The sequence below is a fragment of the Xiphophorus couchianus genome, chromosome 2 (assembly GCF_001444195.1).
Source record: "Xiphophorus couchianus chromosome 2, X_couchianus-1.0, whole genome shotgun sequence".
In the NCBI taxonomy this organism is placed as follows: domain Eukaryota; kingdom Metazoa; phylum Chordata; class Actinopteri; order Cyprinodontiformes; family Poeciliidae; genus Xiphophorus; species Xiphophorus couchianus.
The window spans coordinates 28,366,230-28,387,513 of record NC_040229.1 but is presented as its reverse complement, the minus strand read 5'-3'; the positions used below and the strand labels follow the sequence as shown (position 1 = coordinate 28,387,513).

The 21,284-nt window shown below is 41.0% G+C and overlaps 3 protein-coding genes across 6 annotated transcripts; 2 read left to right on the top strand and 1 right to left on the bottom strand.

The window, feature by feature from the left end:
* The first annotated feature begins 1,289 nt into the window (after positions 1-1,289).
* Positions 1,290-12,563, top strand: pus7 (pseudouridine synthase 7). Of its 4 annotated transcripts, XM_028036858.1 has the most exons (18): positions 1,316-1,443; positions 1,624-1,728; positions 2,446-2,769; positions 2,865-2,949; positions 3,540-3,656; positions 3,761-3,905; positions 5,095-5,112; positions 5,421-5,532; positions 5,627-5,704; positions 5,886-6,014; positions 6,873-6,998; positions 7,090-7,151; positions 7,587-7,747; positions 7,904-8,030; positions 10,646-10,747; positions 10,983-11,112; positions 11,252-11,343; positions 12,092-12,563. In XM_028036858.1, the coding sequence occupies exons 1-18, from the start codon at positions 1,352-1,354 to the stop codon at positions 12,226-12,228; spliced, it is 2,142 nt and encodes a 713-aa protein (XP_027892659.1). In that variant the 5' UTR covers positions 1,316-1,351; the 3' UTR covers positions 12,229-12,563. The 4 variants fall into 4 exon arrangements, with proteins under 4 accessions (XP_027892679.1, XP_027892659.1, XP_027892669.1 ...); XM_028036878.1 differs by lacking the exon at positions 1,624-1,728 and having other exon boundaries at positions 1,290-1,443; XM_028036868.1 differs by lacking the exon at positions 5,095-5,112.
* A 1,194-nt stretch (positions 12,564-13,757) lies between these two features.
* On the bottom strand, positions 13,758-15,317 carry LOC114156473 (endonuclease domain-containing 1 protein-like). The gene is made up of 2 exons (XM_028036930.1): positions 14,978-15,317; positions 13,758-14,898 (listed from the first exon to the last, which is right to left on the bottom strand). The coding sequence occupies exons 1-2, from the start codon at positions 15,269-15,271 to the stop codon at positions 14,299-14,301; spliced, it is 894 nt and encodes a 297-aa protein (XP_027892731.1). The 5' UTR covers positions 15,272-15,317; the 3' UTR covers positions 13,758-14,298.
* Positions 15,318-15,469: 152 nt separating this feature from the next.
* On the top strand, positions 15,470-20,844 carry aplnr2 (apelin receptor 2). The gene is made up of 2 exons (XM_028036916.1): positions 15,470-18,218; positions 19,084-20,844. Exon 2 carries the CDS (start codon positions 19,217-19,219, stop codon positions 20,534-20,536), a length of 1,320 nt encoding a protein of 439 aa, XP_027892717.1. The 5' UTR covers positions 15,470-18,218; positions 19,084-19,216; the 3' UTR covers positions 20,537-20,844.
* Positions 20,845-21,284: the final 440 nt, after the last annotated feature.

Genomic DNA, 21,284 nt, shown 5'->3' with positions numbered 1-21,284 from the left:
GTTCTCCCTGTGCATGCGTGGGTTCTCTCCGGGTACTCCGGCTTCCTCCCACAGTCCAAAAACATGACTGTTAGGTTAATTGGTCTATCTAAATTCTCCCTAGGTGCGAGTGTGTGTGTGAATGGTTGTTTGTCCTGTATGTCTTTGTGTTGCCCTGCGACAGACTGGCGACCTGTCCAGGGTGAACCCCGCCTCCCGCCTGGAACGTAGCTGGAGATGGGCACCAGCAACCCTCCCGACCCCATTAGGGACAAAGGGTGAACAGAAAATGGATGGATGGAAAAAATGTTGCAGAATGTTATGCAACACAAAGCGCTCATATAACTGCATATACATCTAAAGCCATCGTAAAATTGTTTTCTGAGATTCTCAAATTTTAAAAAATTGGAATGTTGGTGGTTTTAATTAATTTTAGTTACTTATTTGTTTTTTCATTCACAAATTATTATAAGCCTCTAAAGATGCCACATTCTTTATGGAAAGAATAATTAAATGTCCAAATTTGTAATTTTATTTTATTTTTAATAAGACGAGGTTGGTCAAACCCTGTAAATGCAAAATGTGAAATGACGTCTGCAGTCAACCAATGTACATTATGTTTGTTTTTGTTTTTTTAATTAAGTATTAGCCTTAAATTTAAAACATACCAATAACAACTTACTCACTTATTGGTTATTGTTTTGATACATTCGACTAGGTTGTTGCAGCAATGGCTGCTTTCCTACCAATCTGTATGAAACCAAAGGAGCGGGGACTTCTGTGCAACTACTTTGGTATGGCTCCCTCTAGAGGCCAAATTGAGGAAACGTGGAAAACTTCATTAAGTAGAAAAAACGAGCCACTTTTAAAAATAAATACACCACATAGATGCAGTCATTTGTATAGGAGTCTCAACTAAATATTGAATGTATGCACTATACAAAACATATTTTTCAATTGGTCGTCAGTCTTGTATTGAATTTTTTCCTTGGTAATATCTCGTGGTTGAGGGTGTAAATGACAGTATGCAGATCACATCAGTCATCACCCTAACTGTCTCGGTCATTACACATTTCTGTAACATTAATTAAAACATTAATTTCACTGTAACGAGCAAAATTAAAAGCCTGAAATGTATCACTTTTTGTGTGATTAATGTATTTATTATGCGAGTTTTTTTCTTTATCAAATTGGTAAAATAAAAAAATTTTCCATTATATTCTAATAAGGTTTTTTTTCTTCAACTTTCTCTATTGCGTTGTCATTTTTGTTAAAAGTTAATAAAGCTGCATTTTGAAGTCATTAAACGCGTCACTTCCTCGTTGTCAAGCTCCTCCAGCCAATCCCCGACGTGGGCGGGCTTTGGGCTTCCATGTGTTTCCGGGGTCTTTCACACACGCACGTGTGGGAGACGCAGTTTTTCTTGACCACTTTCCGTCCTCCGTTGAACATCGACACGAACAGGTAAACAGGTAAACAGGTGTACGTCAGCAATCCCAGCGTCGCCTGCTTTTATTTACTCGTTGTTCCGTTTTACGTTCGGCTCTCCAAATGTCGACCTAGCTTCCTCAGCGTTAGCACCGTCTGGCTTTAGCTGCTTAGATTTAACATGATTGTGACGGTGGGGTTTCCTTTCGTTGTCAGCGTCAAGCTTTGGGTTCTTACGACGTTTCTGCGACTGCCTGTTCGGTGGAAGAGAAGAAGAGTTTTCCGGATTCACAGACATTCCCTGCTCCAGCTTTGTAAGCAGTATGTGTTGAGACGAATCTCTCTCTGTTTACCCGGTCATCCTCTGTACAAGCTGGGACCTTCAGCGTCCTGGTCACGGCTGTGGACATCAGGAACAGTGAAAGTCGATCCAGCATTGTAGGGCTGCAACTAACAATTATTTTAGTTGTCGCCTATTTTGACGATTAATCCTATATATATATATATATAAAAAAAACACTTTCTGTAGATTTTTAATTTACACATTTTTAAAACAATATTAGAAATACTTTAAAAATGCAAAAAGGTGTATAATTCGAGTCCCTTGTTAAATAAGAATATAAACATTTAACATTTGAAAGCAATAACATAGCAATCCTTTAGCACAGGATGCGTCTGCATGGGTGGCACATGAAAAACATATTTACAGACAGTTTACATATATATATATTTTTTTTTTTTAAATAGAAAATGTATATAATTTTTGTACCGTTTTGGCTTAATTATTGCTCTGAGTATGCTACTCTTTTTTTTTTTTAGTCCAGTTAATGATTAATTGATAACTAAAGTAGCTGATGATTAGTTCATCACAATTAATCGTTTCAGCTGACACGCATTGCACTTGAAATATAATAATTAAGCCACCAACTACTTTTGGCTGCAGTCATTGTCTGTCACACGTCGCCGTGACAGAAAATGTATTTAAGGAAGGTTGTGTAGTACATTTAGAGCAACAAGAAATGTTTTATTTTGCTTTAGCTCGACTTTGATGGCCGAGTCAGAGCCTGTGTCTGACGCCGCCCCGGTCGGAGAGAAGAGAACCTGTCTGCGGCACGGGGACGAAGAGACGCCAGCCAAAAAGCCAAAAGTTGACGGTGAAAACGGGAACGCTCCTAACCCAGATGGCGGTGGCGGCGGTGGTGAGGAGGAGGAGGAGGAGCAGCCGGAAGGACAGGCGAGTGATGGAGAGGAGGACGGCGAGAGCTTTGCTGACATGATGAAGCACGGCCTGACTGAGACGGATGTCGGCATCCTGAAGTACGTCAGTGACCACAAAGGGTTCTCTGGAATCCTCAAGGAAAGGTTTGGTTCTCCTCTGGCTTTGCTCAATAATATGTTTATGAGTACATCTTCACATTTGTTCGATAAACGGATCTTGTCTTATGGCTTGTGTTCAGGTATTCTGATTTTGTCGTGCACGAAATCAACAAACAAGGAAAGATGGTGCATTTAGATGATCTCTCCATCCCAGCAGACAGTGAGGTAAGATATCGGTTGTCTTTCATTCCAGCATCAAGTAGGGACGTCCCGCCTGAAAACAGAGTGGTCATTTAAGAAACTTTATTTGCTGTTTTTGCTTCCAGCGTCTTAAATTTTAAACACTAGTGTTTCGGCAACTTTGTGCGCAGCATTCAGTGCGAGTCGCTAGACCCAGAGAGACGGGAAGCTGCAGCAACCGATACAGCCTTTTTTTCAGCATCAACTTCTTTGCAAAAGGGGGAAAACAACCAAATCACTGTTGGGGGGAAGTTAGATAAAAGCTAAAAATATCGGCAAAACGACACTTTCAGCCTGTAAGTGACTCATAAACAACTCAAGGAAGATGGGGCTATCTGTGAAGAAATGCTGTCAAAGTTTAGGGTTTCTAATCCTCCTTTCCAAATGTTTTTTTTTTTATTTAATTTAGAAGATATCTCTTGTAAACGTGGTTTTGCAAACAATCAGAAATACGACATTAATGCCACTAGCCAAGCTGACAATGTTGAGAAAAACGTCTTTTTGTTTAAATCTATGCATGATCATGATTTATCCAAAGCGTTCTTCTTCTTCTGTTGTGCGCTTGTTGTTTCTAGGAAGGAGCGGAACCCGAGCAACAACCGACTGAGTGCGACGTGCTGACGGAGGAGCAGAGACAGCAGCTCGGTGAGCTGCAGCTCTTCAAGAACAAAGAAAGAAACGTCTCCATCGAGGTGAGCCCAAAGGAGACCCGCGTCCTCTTTCAGCGTAGAACTCCCAAAGGAGCACCACGGTCCAATGAGATTTTTCTCCACCATGTTTTTCCCCACTTTCGTAGGTAAAAGACGATACGAAGGAGAAGAGAACGCTCGTCCACAAAGCCATCAAGACTCAGTTCCCTGGTCTGGAAACAAAGACCGAAGAGAAAGAAGGTCACAAGTTCATAGTGGCCTACCATGCTGCAGGGAAGAAGGCGTTAGCAGGTAAAAATAATTCTCGACTTGTACATTATTGCGGTTTGCTGCATGTTCTCTTCACCTGTACCCAGACTGCAGAGCCTTCCAATGGTATACTCACCTTTATTTTCTTCCCTCCACATTTTCTCACGTTACAACCAAAACTTTAATGTCGAATTACAAAAAACGTGCATAGTTGTGAAGGGCAAGGAGAACGACACGAAGGTTTATTTTGTCAGTGAAAATCTGAAAAGTGTGGCAGGTGCAGGGCATTGGGTTTGTGGTTGTAGCATGACAAAATGGGTTCGAGATCATCTGCAAGCCGCTGTATGTTGCATGCACGTGTGCATGATTAACACATCTGCATGATTCTGCTCAGAGATCACACACACACAACCTACTTATTGTAATGCTTTATTATTAGTAGTAGTATTTTTAATATTTGGGATCAGTTCTGAACAAACAAAAATCAATTCTGCGTAAAAACATTTCAACAGAGAGCAGTTCTCCCAGGCTCCTGCATGACCTACGTCAGGGGTGTCCAAAGTGCGGCCAGGGGGCCATTTGTGGCCCCTGGACTAATTTTCTTTGTGGTCCTCAGCTCCCGTTCAGGAACGATGCAGCTTTGGCTCGTCCAGCACAGGTGGTTGATGCGGACGACTTTATTTTAATCAGGGTAAAACTATTGCTGACCTAATTTTCTCACAATGGAAAATGCTAAGTACAAGACAAGGTGTTCATGCTTTTATAACCAAGCTTTTATAATCAACACAACCAGAGACGTTTAGTTTGCTGCACTATCATCAGATTTTTGTAATTTATAACATTTGGCTAAATGTAGCAAACATTTTTGAAACAACGTGACCCAAATCTTGTTCTTGTAATTCAGAATAAATCTGTTCAATCGAGACCAAAAACATTTGGAAAAAAATTAATTTTCCTTCAATGCAGCAAACGTGCAAAATCTTTTCCAGTTTTGGACGGACAACTAACAACACTTTCCTACGAAAAAAAAAGAAGTATTTGCTTGATTTTAGTTTCTTCTTCTTCTTATTATTATTGTTTATGTCCACAAGTGCTTTTGACTTGACACGTGACAAAAAGTTTGGACACCCCTGACCCACATCCTGACATGGCAACCTGTCCTTTGGTTTGTTAGAGCCTCTTTTCTTAGTAACATTATTCTATCCTCCTTTTGCTCTTCTCTTGTGGATAGAAGTCAAAACAGCTGCAGGTAAGAACTGATTCTCCACGCAAGACAGTGGCTCAGGTTGAGATTCATGCTGAGTGACTAAGTGTAAAGGAGTAAAATCAGAAATGTAACATAACCGCTTACAAGATTGAGCCTAAATTAGTTTATGATTGTGTCTCGTGTAAAGCATTGAAAGGGGTCGTCTAAATCACGCTGCCAAACACGTTTGTATCTTCAACTTTGTTGGTAGAATCGTGGCGTTTTTAGTGAGTTTTTGTATTCTAAATAGTTTATTTGAAATGGTTTCTCATCATGTTTTTTAAAATTTTTTATTTCTGTTTCCACAAAAGCTCCAAGGAAGCACTTTTGGCCCAAAAACCGCGGCAGTTATTGCCACTTTGCTCTTTACAAGGAGAACAAAGACACCATGGATGCCATCAATGTGCTCTCAAAGTTCCTCAGGTCTGATTTTGATGCTAATTATTATTTTTCTTTTATTTATACGTAAGTAACAAGGCGATGTAAAGGTGTATGCAACGATCCATGGTTTTTCCAGGCTTAGACCCAACATGTTCTCCTACATGGGCACCAAGGACAAGAGGGCCATCACAGTTCAGGAAATTGCAGTTCTCAAGTGAGTGGTAAACCAGTTTTTGTTTTGTTTTTGGCTAATTTGCTGCTACAACCGTTGACATTCTGATATACATGAACTGTTTGGTGTGGGACTTGTTACATTTGTCTGCGGTTGCTGGAAAATCGACCACAGATTTTCCGATTTGTGGATCCGACTTGTCGTTTTCCTGCTGCTTACGTAGGATCACCGCAGAGAGGTTGGCTCACCTCAACAAGTGCCTCATGAACCTGAAGCTCGGCAACTTCTGCTACAAAAACCACCCTCTGAAGCTCGGGGAGCTGCAGGGAAACCACTTCACTGTGGTCATCAGGTCAGCAGACACAGGAACAGCATGAGTATGTTGCACAAACAATTCACAAATGAGCAACGTACAACAACAAATCTGTTTTCAGATCCGACGTTTAGAGGTTTTGTACTTTTTGCTGTTCGCAACCTCACCTTTCTTTTGCAAGCTAAAATGGTATCATGACTAAATACCTTGATATGTTAAAAACCATCAGCCAATGCTAATTTTATTGCCAATAATATCGTGTATCCCTGGCATCCATTTATTTTGGGATTTCATCCTCCAACAAAAATATTGAATGAAACTCAAAATTTTGTTTTCAACAACTTTTTAAACAGGATGTTATACTTTTTTTTTTTTTTTTTTTGTAGCCAGCACTGCTCTAAAAAATTTTATTTAGTTTTTTCTTTGTTGTTTGCGTCCAAAAAAAAAAGGCATTATCGAGGTGATGCCTTTTGTAAAGCTTGAATAGTTTTCTGTTTTAGAAGATTCATTTTGGGAAAATGTTGGTTTTTTTTCGCCATTGCATTCCCTGGGGATCCCCAGCTAAGATCTACCATCTTGTTTGACAAGCGTGCTTCAATTTGGGTCAAGTCACAGAAGGAATTATTGAAATAAAGGCTATTTAAAAAAAACCAACATTTTCTTAGGGTAAAAAGTTAGATTAAAATTGAACCAGCCCTATATTCCCTATATTCTGTAAATGTTGCAAAAACTGGACTCGTGAGCGGAAGAGCAGCTGATGTTCCAAAGAAGTGAATTTTGCCTCAAGAGTTTAAATACATTTTTAGTTTTGTGATGGCACAAAGCACTTGTCAGAATTTTTCTAGCTTATATCAAAGCGACTTTTTGATTTGAACTCTCTCTGTTGTGTCTCACAAGGAACATCTCAGGAACGGACGAGCAGGTCCAGCAGGCCATGGGGTCCCTCAAGCAGACCGGCTTCATCAACTACTACGGGATGCAGCGCTTCGGCACCACCGCCGTGCCCACGCAGCAAGTAGGCAGGTGATCTGCCTGCAGAAATTCCTGACAGGATGCGACGAATTATGACGCGCTGGAGGGAGAACTCAGATTGTCTGGTTTCGCTTTGTTTCAGGGCCATCCTGAGAAACGACTGGAACCAAGTGGTGGATCTGATTCTCAAACCTCGACCTGGAGGTTGAATTATTATTTTTTTCTCTTTGCTTTTGAAGCTGCTTGCCAGACTTTTTTTTTTTTTTAAGTGCATCTTACGTAGTTTAGATAGAAATGAAAGCATGCCATTGTTTTGAATTTAATTTTCTTTTTGTTGCTGTAAATAATTATGTAAGATGAAATGTTCCCTTCCTAAAACAAACTCCAATGCCGCTGATGACATCACATAAGGCAGAAAGCAACTGATGGAGTTTTTGTTTGAGTACATTGACTGTATTTGTTTTTTGTATTTTTAATCGGTCTTCCTTCAAATATATTTGCTCCTGCAACTGAAATACTTAAAGTTTACATATACTTTACTAAAGCACCAGAGGTGACTCAAATGTTTGTATCTGCACAGTCCGAAATACAGCTGTAGACGGTATCTCACACCTTCTTTGTCTGGATCACTTTCTGCAGCAGAGAAAGAATATCTGGTTCGCTGCAGGGAGGAGTGGGCGAAGACTCAGGACCCAGAGGCTGCGCTGAAAAAGCTGCCAAACAAGCGCTGCGTGGAGGGACAGCTGCTCCGGGGCCTGTCCATGTACGGCAAGAAAAACATCGTCACCGCCTTCGGATTGGTTGGTTCCACATCTTCAATACCGGGCATTGAGGGGAAGAAAAACCCTTTGTAACGCATGTTCTTTTATGTTTCTCCCCTGTCGAAGCTTGTGCAAATATGAATTCAGCAGAGATAATAAAAGCGCTGATTTTTTTAAACATTTTTTATTTCCCAGATCCCCCGGAACAACCGGCTGATGTACGTTCACAGCTACCAGAGCGTGGTGTGGAACGCCATGGCGAGTCGCAGGATCGAAGCCTTCGGCCTGAAGGCGGTGGAGGGCGATCTGGTTCTCAGAGGAAGTAAGTTCGGTTTTTCTTCGACTGGCAAACGTTCACTGACGATCCCTTTTCATGCTTTCATTCGTATGAGGGAGATGTGAGCCAGCTGCGCATTGTCAGTCAAACCAGATGATATGAGAACATGGACCAACAAGGATACAGATCAGAAGAGAAAAGACAATTTGTACATAGTGAGAACAAGTTTTTATAAACATAACTGTATAAGATCATAACTGTGGGTTGGTCCATAAGATGACATAACCGGTTTCTTGTCATTATTGGTGCATTACATGTTACTGGGGATGCACCAATATGAAACTTTAAGCCAGTATCTATATCCGATATTTTGTGCTCTGATGGACTGAGCCAGACTTTAAAAACTGCTCATTTTGCATGTGGTGGAGTTTACAAATGCTGTTGGATTTGTATTCATTTAATACACTCAAATATTAGATTTATTTATTTTTTGGCTTGGAGCCATCTGCCAGAAGTTTTAAACTAATTCACAAATTTGTACCTGCAAATGTGTAGACCTACCTATTAATGTTTTGCAATTGGCATGAGTAAAATTTTTTTTTTGTCTGGGATAGGATACCAAAACGGGCTCTCACCCCAGGGGTCCTTATTCTTTTAAATGTGCCTCTGGTTGTGGCTAATAGCTAAATTTAGCAATATTATACTTATCATATATATTTCTATACCATTTGAACACCGTGAAAAAAACTACACACACTGCTGGAATAAAAAATACAACTAGTAATGCATAATACACTCCCTGGCCAAAAAAAACGTCGCCACCTGGATTTAACTAAGCAAATAGGTACAAGCCTCCTATTGGATAAGTACTGCATAGGCGATTATCTTTCAGCTGGCAACAAGTTATTTAACCTCAGCTGATGCAATGAGTAACTCCTCATTTCTTAAACAACCATGGCAAAAGACACATCCTGTGGTCGTGGAAAAGACGTTAGTCTGTTTAAGAAGGGTCAAATCATTGGCATGCATCAAGCAGAGAAAACATCTAAGGAGATTGCAGAAACTACTAGAATTGGGTTAAGAACTGTCCAACGCATCATTAAAACCTGGAAGGATGGTGGGGAACCATCGTCTTCCAGGAAGAAATGTGGTCGGAAAGAAATCCTGAATGATCGTGATCGGCGATTACTTAAACGTTTGGTCAAATCAAATCGAAGAGAAACAACAGCAGAACTCAGGAGTATGTTTAATTGTGAACGCAAAAGCATTTCCACACGCACAATGCGAAGGGAACTCAAGGGGTTGGGATTGAACAGCTGTGTAGCCGTAAGAAAACCTCTAATCAGTAAAGCTAACCAGAAAAAAAGGCTTCAGTTTGCTAGGGAGCATAAAGATTGGACTCTGGAGGAATGGAAGAGGGCCATGTGGTCTGATGAGTCCAGATTTACCCTGTTCCAGAGTGATGGGCGCATCAGGGTAAGAAGAGAGGCAGGTGAAGTGATGCACCCATCATGCCTAGTGCCTACTGTACAAGCCTGTGGGGGCAGTGCTATGATCTGGGGTTGCTGCAGTTGGTCAGGTCTAGGTTCAGCAACATTGTGTGCCCAAAGAATGAGGTCAGCTGACTACCTGAATATACTGAATGACCAGGTTATTCCATCAATGGATTTTGTCTTCCCAAATGGAACGGGCATATTCCAAGATGACAATGCCAGGATTCATGGGGCTCACATTGTGAAAGAGTGGTTCAGGGAGCATGAGACATCTTTTTCACACATGGATTGGCCACCACAGAGTCCAGACCTTAACCCCATTGAGAATCTTTGGGATGTGCTGGAGAAGGCTTTGCGCAGTGGTCAGACTCTCCCATCATCAATACAAGATCTTGGTGAAAGATTAATGCAACACTGGATGGAAATAAATCTTGTGACACTGCAGAAGCTTATTGAAACAATGCCACAGCGAATGCAGGCTGTAATCAAAGCTACAGGTGGTCCAACAAAATATTAGAGAGTGTGACCATTTTTTGGTGGCGACTTTTTTTTTGGCCAGGCAGTGTATGTCACCATTGACATCGTTGTCATAGTCGGTGTCACATAACCAAAAAAACACAAATGGCAACAATATGGGAACACATATTGACATTGGTCCAATGAACCGGGGCCATTATGCTAAAAAATGACCATCAGATGGGCTGATGCCGACATTAATGCCGACATGTCATGCATCCCTACATATTATCAGTGAAGATTGTCACCTACCGTTCTGGATAGTTCGTCTCTCACACTTTCTGTGTTCTTACCTGCACAATGCGGATCCTTCTCCCAATTCTAGTTTTGCTTGTCAACACCAAGTTAATAGAAAACCTGCTTAGAGAAGCACAGCTAGGACAGTTGTTAGCCAAACAGAAGTCATACGCAGAGAATCTAATGTTATTCTTCAGTATTTCATCCATGCTTGGCTTGTGTACCATAACAGAGTACACACACACACACATGCAGACACACGGGGGGATGATGACTTAGAAAAACATCCGCCTCTTGTTCCGAAAGTATTTCTAAACTAAAATGGACAGTTTGGTTTAAAAATAACTTATCATAGAGAAAAATGCTATTAGAAGCCGAATTTTCAGCCGTTTTGCTTCTCGTCTGCTCCCACAGCCACAGCACACGTCCTGAGTGCCGAGGAGGCCGAGAGCCACTCCATCCATGACATCGTGATGCCGCTTCCTGGGTATGATGTCATTTACCCCTCCCACCACAGTAAGACACGTCTTTGTGATTTCCTTTCTTCTTATTATAAACATAAATTTATTAGGAGAAATAAATGTCTTGCTGCAAGGCAACAGCTATATATATTTATATATAAATAAAGATTTAAAAATGAAAACAAATCTCTTTTTTTTTTTTTTTTAATTGGAAAGTGTACATGTAAATGATTACATCTGTGCCTGTCATGGTTCCTAAATTAAAACTTCATCCATCTTGTTTCTGCCAGTCGGTGAGGGATACAGGGAGCTGCTCTCTGCTGACGGCCTGGACCTGGACAACATGAGGCACAAAGTGAAGGACTACTCCCTGGCCGGAGCCTACAGGCGCATCATCGTCAGACCCACTGATGTCAGCTGGTTAGCAGGATTTCATGTTTTGTTTCTTTTTCCTACTTTAACCCTCCTGGTGGTTAAATAATTAGACTTTTGTTTGGATGCTGCAGTGATTTCATCTGCTGTAATAAGAGACACCGATGCTTCGCTCTCTTGTTTGCAGGGAGGTGATTCACTATGACGACCCCCGGATCTCTCTGGTGCACAGCGATTTTGAGAAGCTGGAGAATAAACCTGCTCCTGTCTTCAACCAAGGTCTGCTCATTTCAGATTTTCTTTGAACGAACGTCACAGGAAAACCTTTTTACCTAGACAGTCTACGTATTTTTAAAGATGCAACCTGTTTTTTGTTCGTCAAAAGTAACCAAAGTGATTGAAGTGTAAAACAACAAGATGACTTAAACCAACAACATATGGTCTCCCAATCGAACGTTACTAAATTCTCTGGAGTGAAGTCTCTGATAAAGCTGAACTCTGAAGTACCTTATGTTGCTTGCCTGTCGCACGCATCCCCAAGCTGCTTTTTTAAAAATCGCATAATGTTTTCATGTAAAAACGTAGCTTCTCTTCATCATATCCACGTTTCCTCTCAAGTTCATAGAGAGCTGCTAAAACCGTTAAACATTAAATTTTAAGCTGAACAAAGCGAAGCACTACATCTATTCAGCAGGAGCAACGACCTTTTCAGTGCATTACCTCCACTCACAATTATTTGCATTGAAGCGTTTAGCTAGAAAATGTATTGAAACTGAATAAACATGCTAGCATTAGCATAGCTGCATGTCTCAGGACTATATCAGAACACTGTAGTAGCTTTCTTAAGCCAGCAGAACCGTGTTCAAGCAGAATATTAAAGTTGATGTGAAGAAACTCCAGTTGGTTCTAAATCTGTCGTGAAAAAGTGATGGACTGCAGCGTCCTGAACGTTAGAATGTCAGCTGCTACTAAAACCATCTGATGCTAGAGATGACCTGTGCTGTCTAACTGATTCCTCCTCTCACAGACGGGCAGTACCGGGCTCTGCGGATGGAGTTCTCCCTGCCTTCCTCAACCTATGCTACCATGGCGATCAGAGAGGTCCTCAAGTTGGACACCAGCATCAAGAAACAGACGCAGCTCAACACCGTTTGGTTTAACTGAGATCAGATGACTTGTTGGCCTCGAACTGGGCTGCTGAAGGCACAAATCTACGTAACGAGTTATTTTAGAGGTCGATGTGTAGAGAGTATCTGAAAGAGCAACGACTCTGTTCTCTGTGAACATGTTTGTTGTCTATGGTGTGTAAAAGGATGAAGAGCAAAATAACAATATCCAATTTTATGATTTTACTGTATATTTTCAGCGATAATATAAGTAAGAGCTTCGCATTCCGGGTGCTTATCACTGATGCTGGTTTGTACAGAAATGTTTTCTTTTATTTTATTTTATTTTTTAACTTCTGGCTGTAAATAGGAGTAAACTTAAAGTGACTAACATCTGAGTCTGATTTCATGTATTAAAATCATTTATTGCTACGGTTTAGAGCATATCCAGCAAATATAAAACTAAAGTTTATAATTATTACAGTAATGTAGTAAACACCACCATAACATAGTCAAACTTTTTTTTTTTTTTTAACATTTCCTGTTTAGAAAATGACACAGTTTAGAAAAGTTACAAAAATATTAGAAAAAATCTCTTGTTTACAGCTATTGAAAAAAATGCCAGTCATTTCATCACAATGTTTTAATGAGGCTGGTTTATATACATTGGTAAAATAAGGTGATGTCTAACTCAGTGCTGCCCCTCCCCCACTAGTTGCCAGGCAGTTGACTGTGAGCTAATCACACCTTCCATGCCACAAATTAAGCTATATTAAAATATTTCTGAATAGAGTGAAAATTAAATAAGCAACACCCATCACTCCTATTGAGGCAACCCTGCTTTAAAACTAAAGTTATAAGCAACAAGTCTAATTAGCTAACTAATATCAGCTCCAAATACTTACTCCAAAAGATAATTAAATGTAACTCATGCATCATCCAAATATAAAGAGTCGTGGACGGTGATGCAGTTGGCGGGAAAAATATCCAACGAATCTGAAGAAGCCTCTGACTGAAGACTCGCTAGAGTCAGGCTCAGTCAAACAAATCCAAAACAAAAATCTATGAAAAGAACTAATCAATGTCTGTTACACTAAATATATTCTGTGAAGTACACCATTGTCACCTTTGACGCCTTTATTTTGGATCAAAATTCCAAGTTATTTTGTAAAGCAGCATTTAAAAAATATTGATATAAGGAGCACTCATGTTTTTATGTATTTTTATCTTCTGGATTACAGAATAAGGAAAAGTCTGTGCTTCAGTTTTCTTCTTTCCACACCCATACCTACTCCGACTTGAAGGAGATGATAAAAGACGTTCTATTCTAGAAAGCTTTAGCAGTTCCTATTTTGTCCTCCTTTTGTATTCTTCCAGGTCATTTTGCTCAGCTGGGTCAGAAAACTGTTCCACCGGCCATCACAGCATCTTTCTCTGCAATAAATCTGTACATTACATTTACAGCAAATAATTGTTTTTCTAAATTTGGGTCGTTGTACTTATTTAGTGTTTTATACACCAATAATTAGATTTAAAAAAAACCCAGAATAATAAGATAAAGGTAAAAATGAAGACAAAATATGGACATTTAATTTCAGATTAACGTTTATTTAAATCACCGTGTAACATCAGGAGTCAGAATCTGAATGTAAACAAAACTTGCTGACTCCCTCAAACTCTGAACAATCCCTTTTAAAGCCCAAGCAAAATTCTTGACCTGGCCAAGTGAAACATCTTTCTGTGACTTAGCTTCTGTGCACAGATATAGGAAATGTAAAACATTGGTCTAATCTGTTTTGACTGGACAAAAGACCTTCACAGGCTGGTATCACTCCAGTTACGGCCAAATACCATAAAACAGATAACGTGAGTAGAGCGTACAACCAAGTAAGTTGTGAATTTATGGGCATTTGTGTATAACCAAAGCCTGGTAATGCTTCACAAAAGAAACAGAGCTAAAATATACTGAGCTGAGTGATAGCTGTTGTGGCCGAGATTGCTGAGTATTTAGTGAAATAAGAAGTTACTACAGAAAACATCTGAAAGTCAAGGTGCTAACAGAGAGGAATTAAAACTGTCTATATTGTGTAGCCATAGCAAAACTAAGAATTCTTCTACTTTCCCTTTCTCAGGCCAGTGGGCTATTAGCAGTATTAGGAGGCACACAGTTGTCGTAGAAGATCTGGAAGGAGCTGCTGACATATGTTACCCTCTTCAGGAAGTCCTCCAGCTGTTGAATCGTCATCTCTTGAACCTTGTTGTTTTCCCTGTCGTTGAGCCCATAAGCAGCGAACGCAGGGAACTTTGAGCGCTCCGAGTAGGGAGCATTGTGATCAAACTCAATGCAGCAGTAGGCCGACCAGAGGTAGGTAGGGACACCCAGGCGGTTGATGTTATGGCGGCGAATGGTGTGGCCTGAGGTGGTGATCCCCGTGACCACATAGGCCGTTCCACGGCAGTAGTTGTTCAGCCTCTTGCGCGTGGTGTGTTCGTGCATTTTCCAAGGGCCGATGTTGAACTCTCGGACCCTGGGAACCACGTTGGTCAGAGTGTAGGTGGCCGCTTTATCTTCTGGGTCGGCCTGATGCTCGTCTGGGTTCAGCTGGCCCCGTTCAAAGATCACACTGTCGGAGTAGTCGTCGAGCACAGCCTGGGAATCCTCAAAACTCTTGTGAATATTCGCAGAAGGGAACGGCTCCATCTCTCTGGATCCAGACACCAAAGAAAGCTGTGAGGATAAACAGTGTCAGAGCAACAAAACAAAACCATTTAATTCAAATTAATCTTTGGTCAACAACCATTCTTACCTGTGGCTCATACATCCAGGGTATATCGACCTTTTTGGAACCGTCCGAGCGCTTGAACGTGTACGCAGAGTAAACGGGGATGTGGCTGAAGGAGTCGTAGAGGGTGAAGAACCGCGGCTTGCCTGCATAGTACTGGCAAATCTTTTTCAAAGGTTGCTGCTCAAGCCCTCGGGGTATAGTCCCCATGTACAAGAACTGCTTACACTCCGGTGAGATGTTGTCCTGGACCTCTGCTCCTGCCATTACAACGATAAGAAAATACAAGAGTTTCCCTTCAGTTCTGTAGACGGACATGATGAAACCTACCGAATATAGTCTCTGGAGTGCATTTAATCTCTCTCACTCCTCAGCTTACTCCATACCTCATACCCTTTCAGGTATGCAAATCCTTATCTTATTTCCTTTGCACACACCCAAAAACCCTCTCGCTGTTTTAACAGCCACTTCCGCAGCACAGTTAGGTCTAAAAAAGCCTCTCTTTTATTGTATTCATTAAAGCAACTCTTTAAAAGAATAGAGGTAGATAGTCAATCCAGATGAAACATGTTTAAAACTTCCTATACGTTTATCTTAGGATGTCTGGCGATAATTACACATACATGTCATATAATTACACCACATATCCATCCTCTCATCCTATCACGTACTTCTCTTTGCAGGTTTGCCAGGAGCTGGTGCCTATACCCAGTGGTCATTGGGTAAAACCTGGACAGGTCGCCAGTCCATCACAGGACCACACAGAGACACACACAGGACAAACAACCATGCACACACTCACATCTAAGGGCAATTTAGAGAGACCAGTTAGCCTAGCAATCATGTTTTTGAAACTGGAGTACCCGGAGAGAACCAATGCTCATGTTCAGTGTCACATAGGGCTGCTGCACATATAAAACACTGTGAAAGATGCTGATATTTATTAGCACAATTGTTTGTTATTGAATTAGTAAAAAAAAAAAACCCGGTGCTTCACAGTATATATTAGTGAACATCTTCCTTCAGTATTTGGAAGTGTAAAATGGAGACAAAAACATTATCCCCTTGTATTCCTAAAAAATAACATCATAGCAATTACCAAACGCCACTGGTTATTAAAACTTGTAACTGTGGTGTGCTTCTCTTTGTTTTTAGTTGCTGGATTTTCAGTTAGTTCCCAGTTATAAATAAAATAATAATGCCCCTAAAGTTGCCGCTGTAACAGGGGAAGCCTGAGCTGCCTGATAGAACGTAATGAATACAAGCCTAAACTTTTTATTTTCACATCAGTTTGCTTGTCATTAAACCAATGGAGAGCATAGAGCTAAACCATAGATATTCCTCCACATGTTTCTTAGTGTTTGCATGGATAAAATGTAAAGAAATACATCAATATAATCTTGTGTCTGAACAGACGGCATAACAACAATTAGCGAAACTCGCTGCTTCTCCAGCTTGACACTGTGATGTGCTCTGGTAAGTTGCATTTGCTAATTGCAAAAAATCCGAATCCAATATGGCTGCTGCACTTGTAAGACGTAGTGCTCTTATGACTCCCGCAGGAGTCTTGTTTCACATCCTCTGACTTCCTGCGCAGTTTACTTCCCTAGGAAATGTTTGTGTTGACTCGCCCTCCACCTCCTCCTGTGTAACTAAAATCTGTGTGTTCTCTATGCAGGAGAAAAGACTGGGGAATGTTTCTCAGAAACATCTGCTCCCGTGAACAAAAGGCCGATGGCAGCACGGCCTCTGTGGAAACAAACTCTTCCTGTTTACCACCCAGAGTTCTTCACCTTTTACGATGTAACTCCACATTGACCTAACCGTGCCCTCTTACCCATTCAAAGGTCCAGTGGCAGATGTCTAGTTTGAGACTAAACCTCTAGTGAAAGCAGAAGTTACAACAACAATAGCATATCTTTAGATTCTGTTTACAGTCACCTCCAAGGGTCGGGCCAATTGATATGCCTACTTCCAGCTATACAGTAGATAATTAGCAATTTACGGTAATTGTTACATTTTCTGTCTTGTGTCAACTATAAAAACTGAATTAATGTTGTTTCTTTAAGGCTTAATATCCTGCTGAAATACATATTGGAATGTGAACTATTTATTAATGATCTTACATCAATATTTATTTGAGTTTTCCTTCTGTAAAGCTTAAATGGTGACTTTATACCAGCAATACTAGGTTATTTGCCTCTACTTTCAGATTGTAATATCGCTCCCCATATGAAAATGAGTAAAAACACTTTTGGAGAGTAAAGCAGATCAAGTGCAAATAAAAGGAATTTCAATTGAAGGATTTCAATTTTCCTTCTTTAACAAGAAAACGTTGCTTTCCCAAGGCTAAGATTCCTAACATATCCTCAGTAACGTCATTATCATTCCAACATTAAATATTCTAGTTAATGGATTACATTTTGTCTTCTCACCTGAAGTTGTGCAGTACACACATTGTCTTTGCCACTCCTGCTCTTAGAGCAGCAATTGTCCTCACTTCTATGGCGGGTAGGCCGTGGCGAGTCGATTTGGACAGAATCCGAAGATGATCGGCAATGAATTCAAAACGTGAATTCAACCGTTTCCAAAAAAAAAACCTTTTCATTTGTCATGTTGGAATTAATTGTTAACTGGCCTTTCCTGCACATCGACCAGTTTCAGGTCACTGGTTTTCTGCCGGTCAGTTGTGATCGGGCTCTGAATGTCTGTAAAGCTATTTTCTCGTTGTTGGTTGTTGCATTTGGCTACGGTTTCCCCCCCCCCGTTTGTTTAAACAAGTGTCTCACTGAGGATGACGGGTGTTTGCAGACATTTCTGTACTGTGGATGCATTCCAGTGCGTTTGTGTCTCTGTATTGAAGACGGGTCGTGTGAGAGCCGGGAGACGCGGTTTATTTGCCTGTTTTGGCTGGGCCGTGTTTGATAGAGGAACTGTTTCATGCCTTACAGGAGCTGTGCGTGTTTATTTTGGGGGATGGATGTTTACAGGTCTTGTACCCCTCCTGGGGTGGTCTGCTTCGAGAATGTAATGAAGAAAAAAAAGGAGGGCTTTGTCTGTGTATTTATCCCCATTTCTGTCAATGGAGGATTCAATGAGATGTATTCAGCCTCCTCTCTCCGGTTGGCACTCTGCGGCGGCAGACATCCACAGTTTCATGGTCAGACAGAGAGACAGACGACTGAATTAGGTGGTTTTTGTTTCTCTCTTCAATGGTAGTCGTATTTTTAGTATCGACACAAGGATATTACCCAAACTTATTAAGGTAAGAGAGTTTTACAATTCATCCCAAGTTTAAGATTTCTTTGTTTGTCTTTCTTAAGTTGAAATATTGAGACATTGAAATATTCACTCCTGTTTTCCTCGATATGATAGGAGAAGGAAAAGGAAAGATGGTTTTTAAAATCTTTTTTGACAAATAAAAAAAACGTAATCTTTGATCTAAGCTATTACATTGTAACTCTGACTGAATATTAACCCTTTCATGCATGAATTATGATCCTTTGTGTCAGGATTTTTTTCCCAATTTTTTTTTGGATTTTCTTAAGGCATAGAAAAGGAAGGAACTTTTTTTTTTGTAAAAACATTTTTTTATTTTATTTAATTTTTTTAGGTGATCAATTGTCATTTTCTCCAAATACAAAATTGTTATTTGAAAAACACATCAGTAGTATTGTTCTTTAGGGGTTATCTGATGTCACAATTTATTTTTTTTTACCTGCAAGAGTCGTCTACAGTAGAAGGAGGGACCGGGTCGGTTCTCATGCTTTTTTGTCTGTCGGCCATATTGGATTTAACAAAAAATAATTTCTTGCATTTGCAGCTGATGGCCAGTAGTTGATGGCATATTTTATGATGCATTAGTGTCCACTTCAGTGGTCTGTGTGCATTTATAACATAAAAGACTTTTGAAGTCAGTGGCTTGTGCAAGGTTTTATTTAGGGGCATCAGAGCAAAGGGGAAAAACTAAAGGCCACATTGTCCTGATTGTGTCTGACAACAACATGATACATTGTAGTTTGTGGTTGTAATGTGACAAAACTTCCGAAAGGCACTGTCTGCAGTTGTAAGTCACAGAATAAGAAGGTATTCAAATTTGTAAAACGTCAATCTTTTCTCTGAATTTTCAGACAATCCAAGTCAACACCCAGAGGACAGAACAGGAAACAGGAAACAGAAAACGAGTCCAGGCTCTGACTCTCAACAGCCTTTATTCAACAGAATTGAAGTAAATCATGATGCCTGGATTTGTTTTATAGAAAAATGTCAGACTTCCCCACCTCCTCCACTCCCACCCCATCTCTGGATCACTGCGACTATGACGACTGGTATCCCTCCTTCTCCATCATCCCGTCTGTCTATGTTCTGGCCTTCTTGGTGGGTTGCCTTGGTAACAGCTTAGTGCTCTCGGTGTACCTGCTTCGACCCAACGGGATCGGGATAGGAGACAAACCGCAGTGTTGCTGCTTTTTCAGAGCCAGTCGCCAACATCTGCCTTCTCCTTGTAAAAACGAACCATCAGGACGAAGCTACAGAGCTTCCTCTCATTCCTTCACCTCTTCCTCATGTCCTCCCTCCATCCCTCGGCCCTCTCACTCCCTCACAGATTCTCTGATAGCCAGTTTGGCATTAGCTGACCTTTGCTTCCTTGTAACTCTCCCTCTTTGGGCTACCTACACAGCAATGGGCTATCACTGGCCTTTTGGGCAACCCCTTTGCCAGATCAGCAGCTTCCTCACCGCCCTCAACATGTATGCCAGCGTATTCAGTCTGAGCACGCTCAGTGTGGAGCGGTACTGGGTCCTGACGGGACGGCGGCACTCCGGCCACCATCCCTTAACAAGGTGTCCCAGCAGGACGCTGTGGATACTCGTAGCGGTGTGGGTGGTAGCAGCAGTCCTGGCTCTTCCTGGTTTGCTGCTGCGCTCTGTCAGGGAAGTGGAACTTGACCCCAAGTCTGAGGATGACCCCGGATCTGTAGTCCTTTCCTGCCAGATGGATTACTCCATGCTGGTTGGGGCAGAGCTCGAAGAGGCTGAAAAAGACAGGGCAGAGGTGTGGTGGGCCGCGGTGTTGAGCTTAAAGTCAACCCTAATTGGCTTCCTGCTACCGCTTGTCATCATGCTCGTCTGCTACTGCTCATTGGCTCAGCTGCTCAGCAAGCACTTTGGACATGGCCCCCGTCCCGACCGCAGGCGCCAGCGCAGACTCCTCAGGGTCATTGTCACTTTAGTGACGGCCTTCTTCCTCTGCTGGATGCCACTCAATGTCAACAAGACTGTCTCCATCCTGCTGGAGTTGGGCTTCGTCCCATATTCGTGTTCTCTAGACCAGGCTCTGCTGGCCGCTCATCCGTATGTCACCTGTTTGGCTTACCTCAACTCCTGCCTGAACCCTCTGCTCTACGCCGCATGTGACCCTTCATTCAGGGAACGATGCAGAGCAACTCTGCTCACGTGTTGCGGGATGTGCAGAAGAGAAGCAGAGGGAGACGGGAGGAAAGAAGAACGAGAGAAACAGCAGAGGAGCTCAGCCGTTCCGGCAGGGACACAAGAGGACGAAGAGGAAGAGGACAGGTTATGAGAAGGAAAAGGAACAATAAACTCTTCATGTTTAATTCAAAAACAGAATAAAACTGAATCTAAAAAAATTGCTGCACATTGTTACGTCTAAAATTCCCAGCTGCCTGAGCATTTGCTCTGTCCATCTAGTGTGAGACGTTTAGAGTTAGCATCCAGAAAGGGAAATGTTTTTTCCCACGGGGTACAATGGAGACGTTTCCCAGAGGATGTTTCCTAAATTATTTGATGCAAAAATAACCTGGGGTCAGATAAAAGCTTCTCATGATATATGATATGTGATGCATTCAGGATGTGCTTTGTGTTTGTTGGTTTGTGTTGCACTTGTTTTTAATGTTTATTTTCTTTATGACAACAGTAAATAATAAAAGGTCACAATCATGTTGAAATTTCCTCTGTTGTCTCTTTTACATGCAACATTAACAACAACATTAATAACAATGAACCGTTTTTTGTTTAAAACCTTTTGAATACAAAATCATTACAGACATTTTCAAAATGATACAATTAAGAAGAAAGAAACACTTAAAACGAGACACCAGTAAAAAGTTGTAAAAATATACTTATGACTAATTAGTAACATACTAATAAATAACTAAATAAAAAAAATGAACTCTGATTCAAACACTGCAAATGGAGAAAAATGTTGTGCACATCTTTGTCCAAAAGAAGGCAAAAAGCATTCAGTTGTTGTTTAACAGTTGTTGCTCATTTTGCATAGCAGTCTCTTCATGAAACTGTTACACAGCAGC

Coding starts and splice junctions, on each gene's coding strand:
- pus7 (XM_028036858.1), top strand. CDS start 1,352: ATGTGTTTCCGGGGTCTTTCACACACGCACGTGTGGGAGACGCAGTTT. Junction 1,444..1,623: donor TTGAACATCGACACGAACAG/GTAAACAGGTAA, acceptor TTTCGTTGTCAG/CGTCAAGCTTTGGGTTCTTA. Junction 2,950..3,539: donor CCATCCCAGCAGACAGTGAG/GTAAGATATCGG, acceptor TGTTGTTTCTAG/GAAGGAGCGGAACCCGAGCA.
- LOC114156473 (XM_028036930.1), bottom strand. CDS start 15,271: ATGTCCGTCTACAGAACTGAAGGGAAACTCTTGTATTTTCTTATCGTT. Junction 14,899..14,977: donor CCTGGATGTATGAGCCACAG/GTAAGAATGGTT, acceptor TTATCCTCACAG/CTTTCTTTGGTGTCTGGATC.
- aplnr2 (XM_028036916.1), top strand. CDS start 19,217: ATGTCAGACTTCCCCACCTCCTCCACTCCCACCCCATCTCTGGATCAC.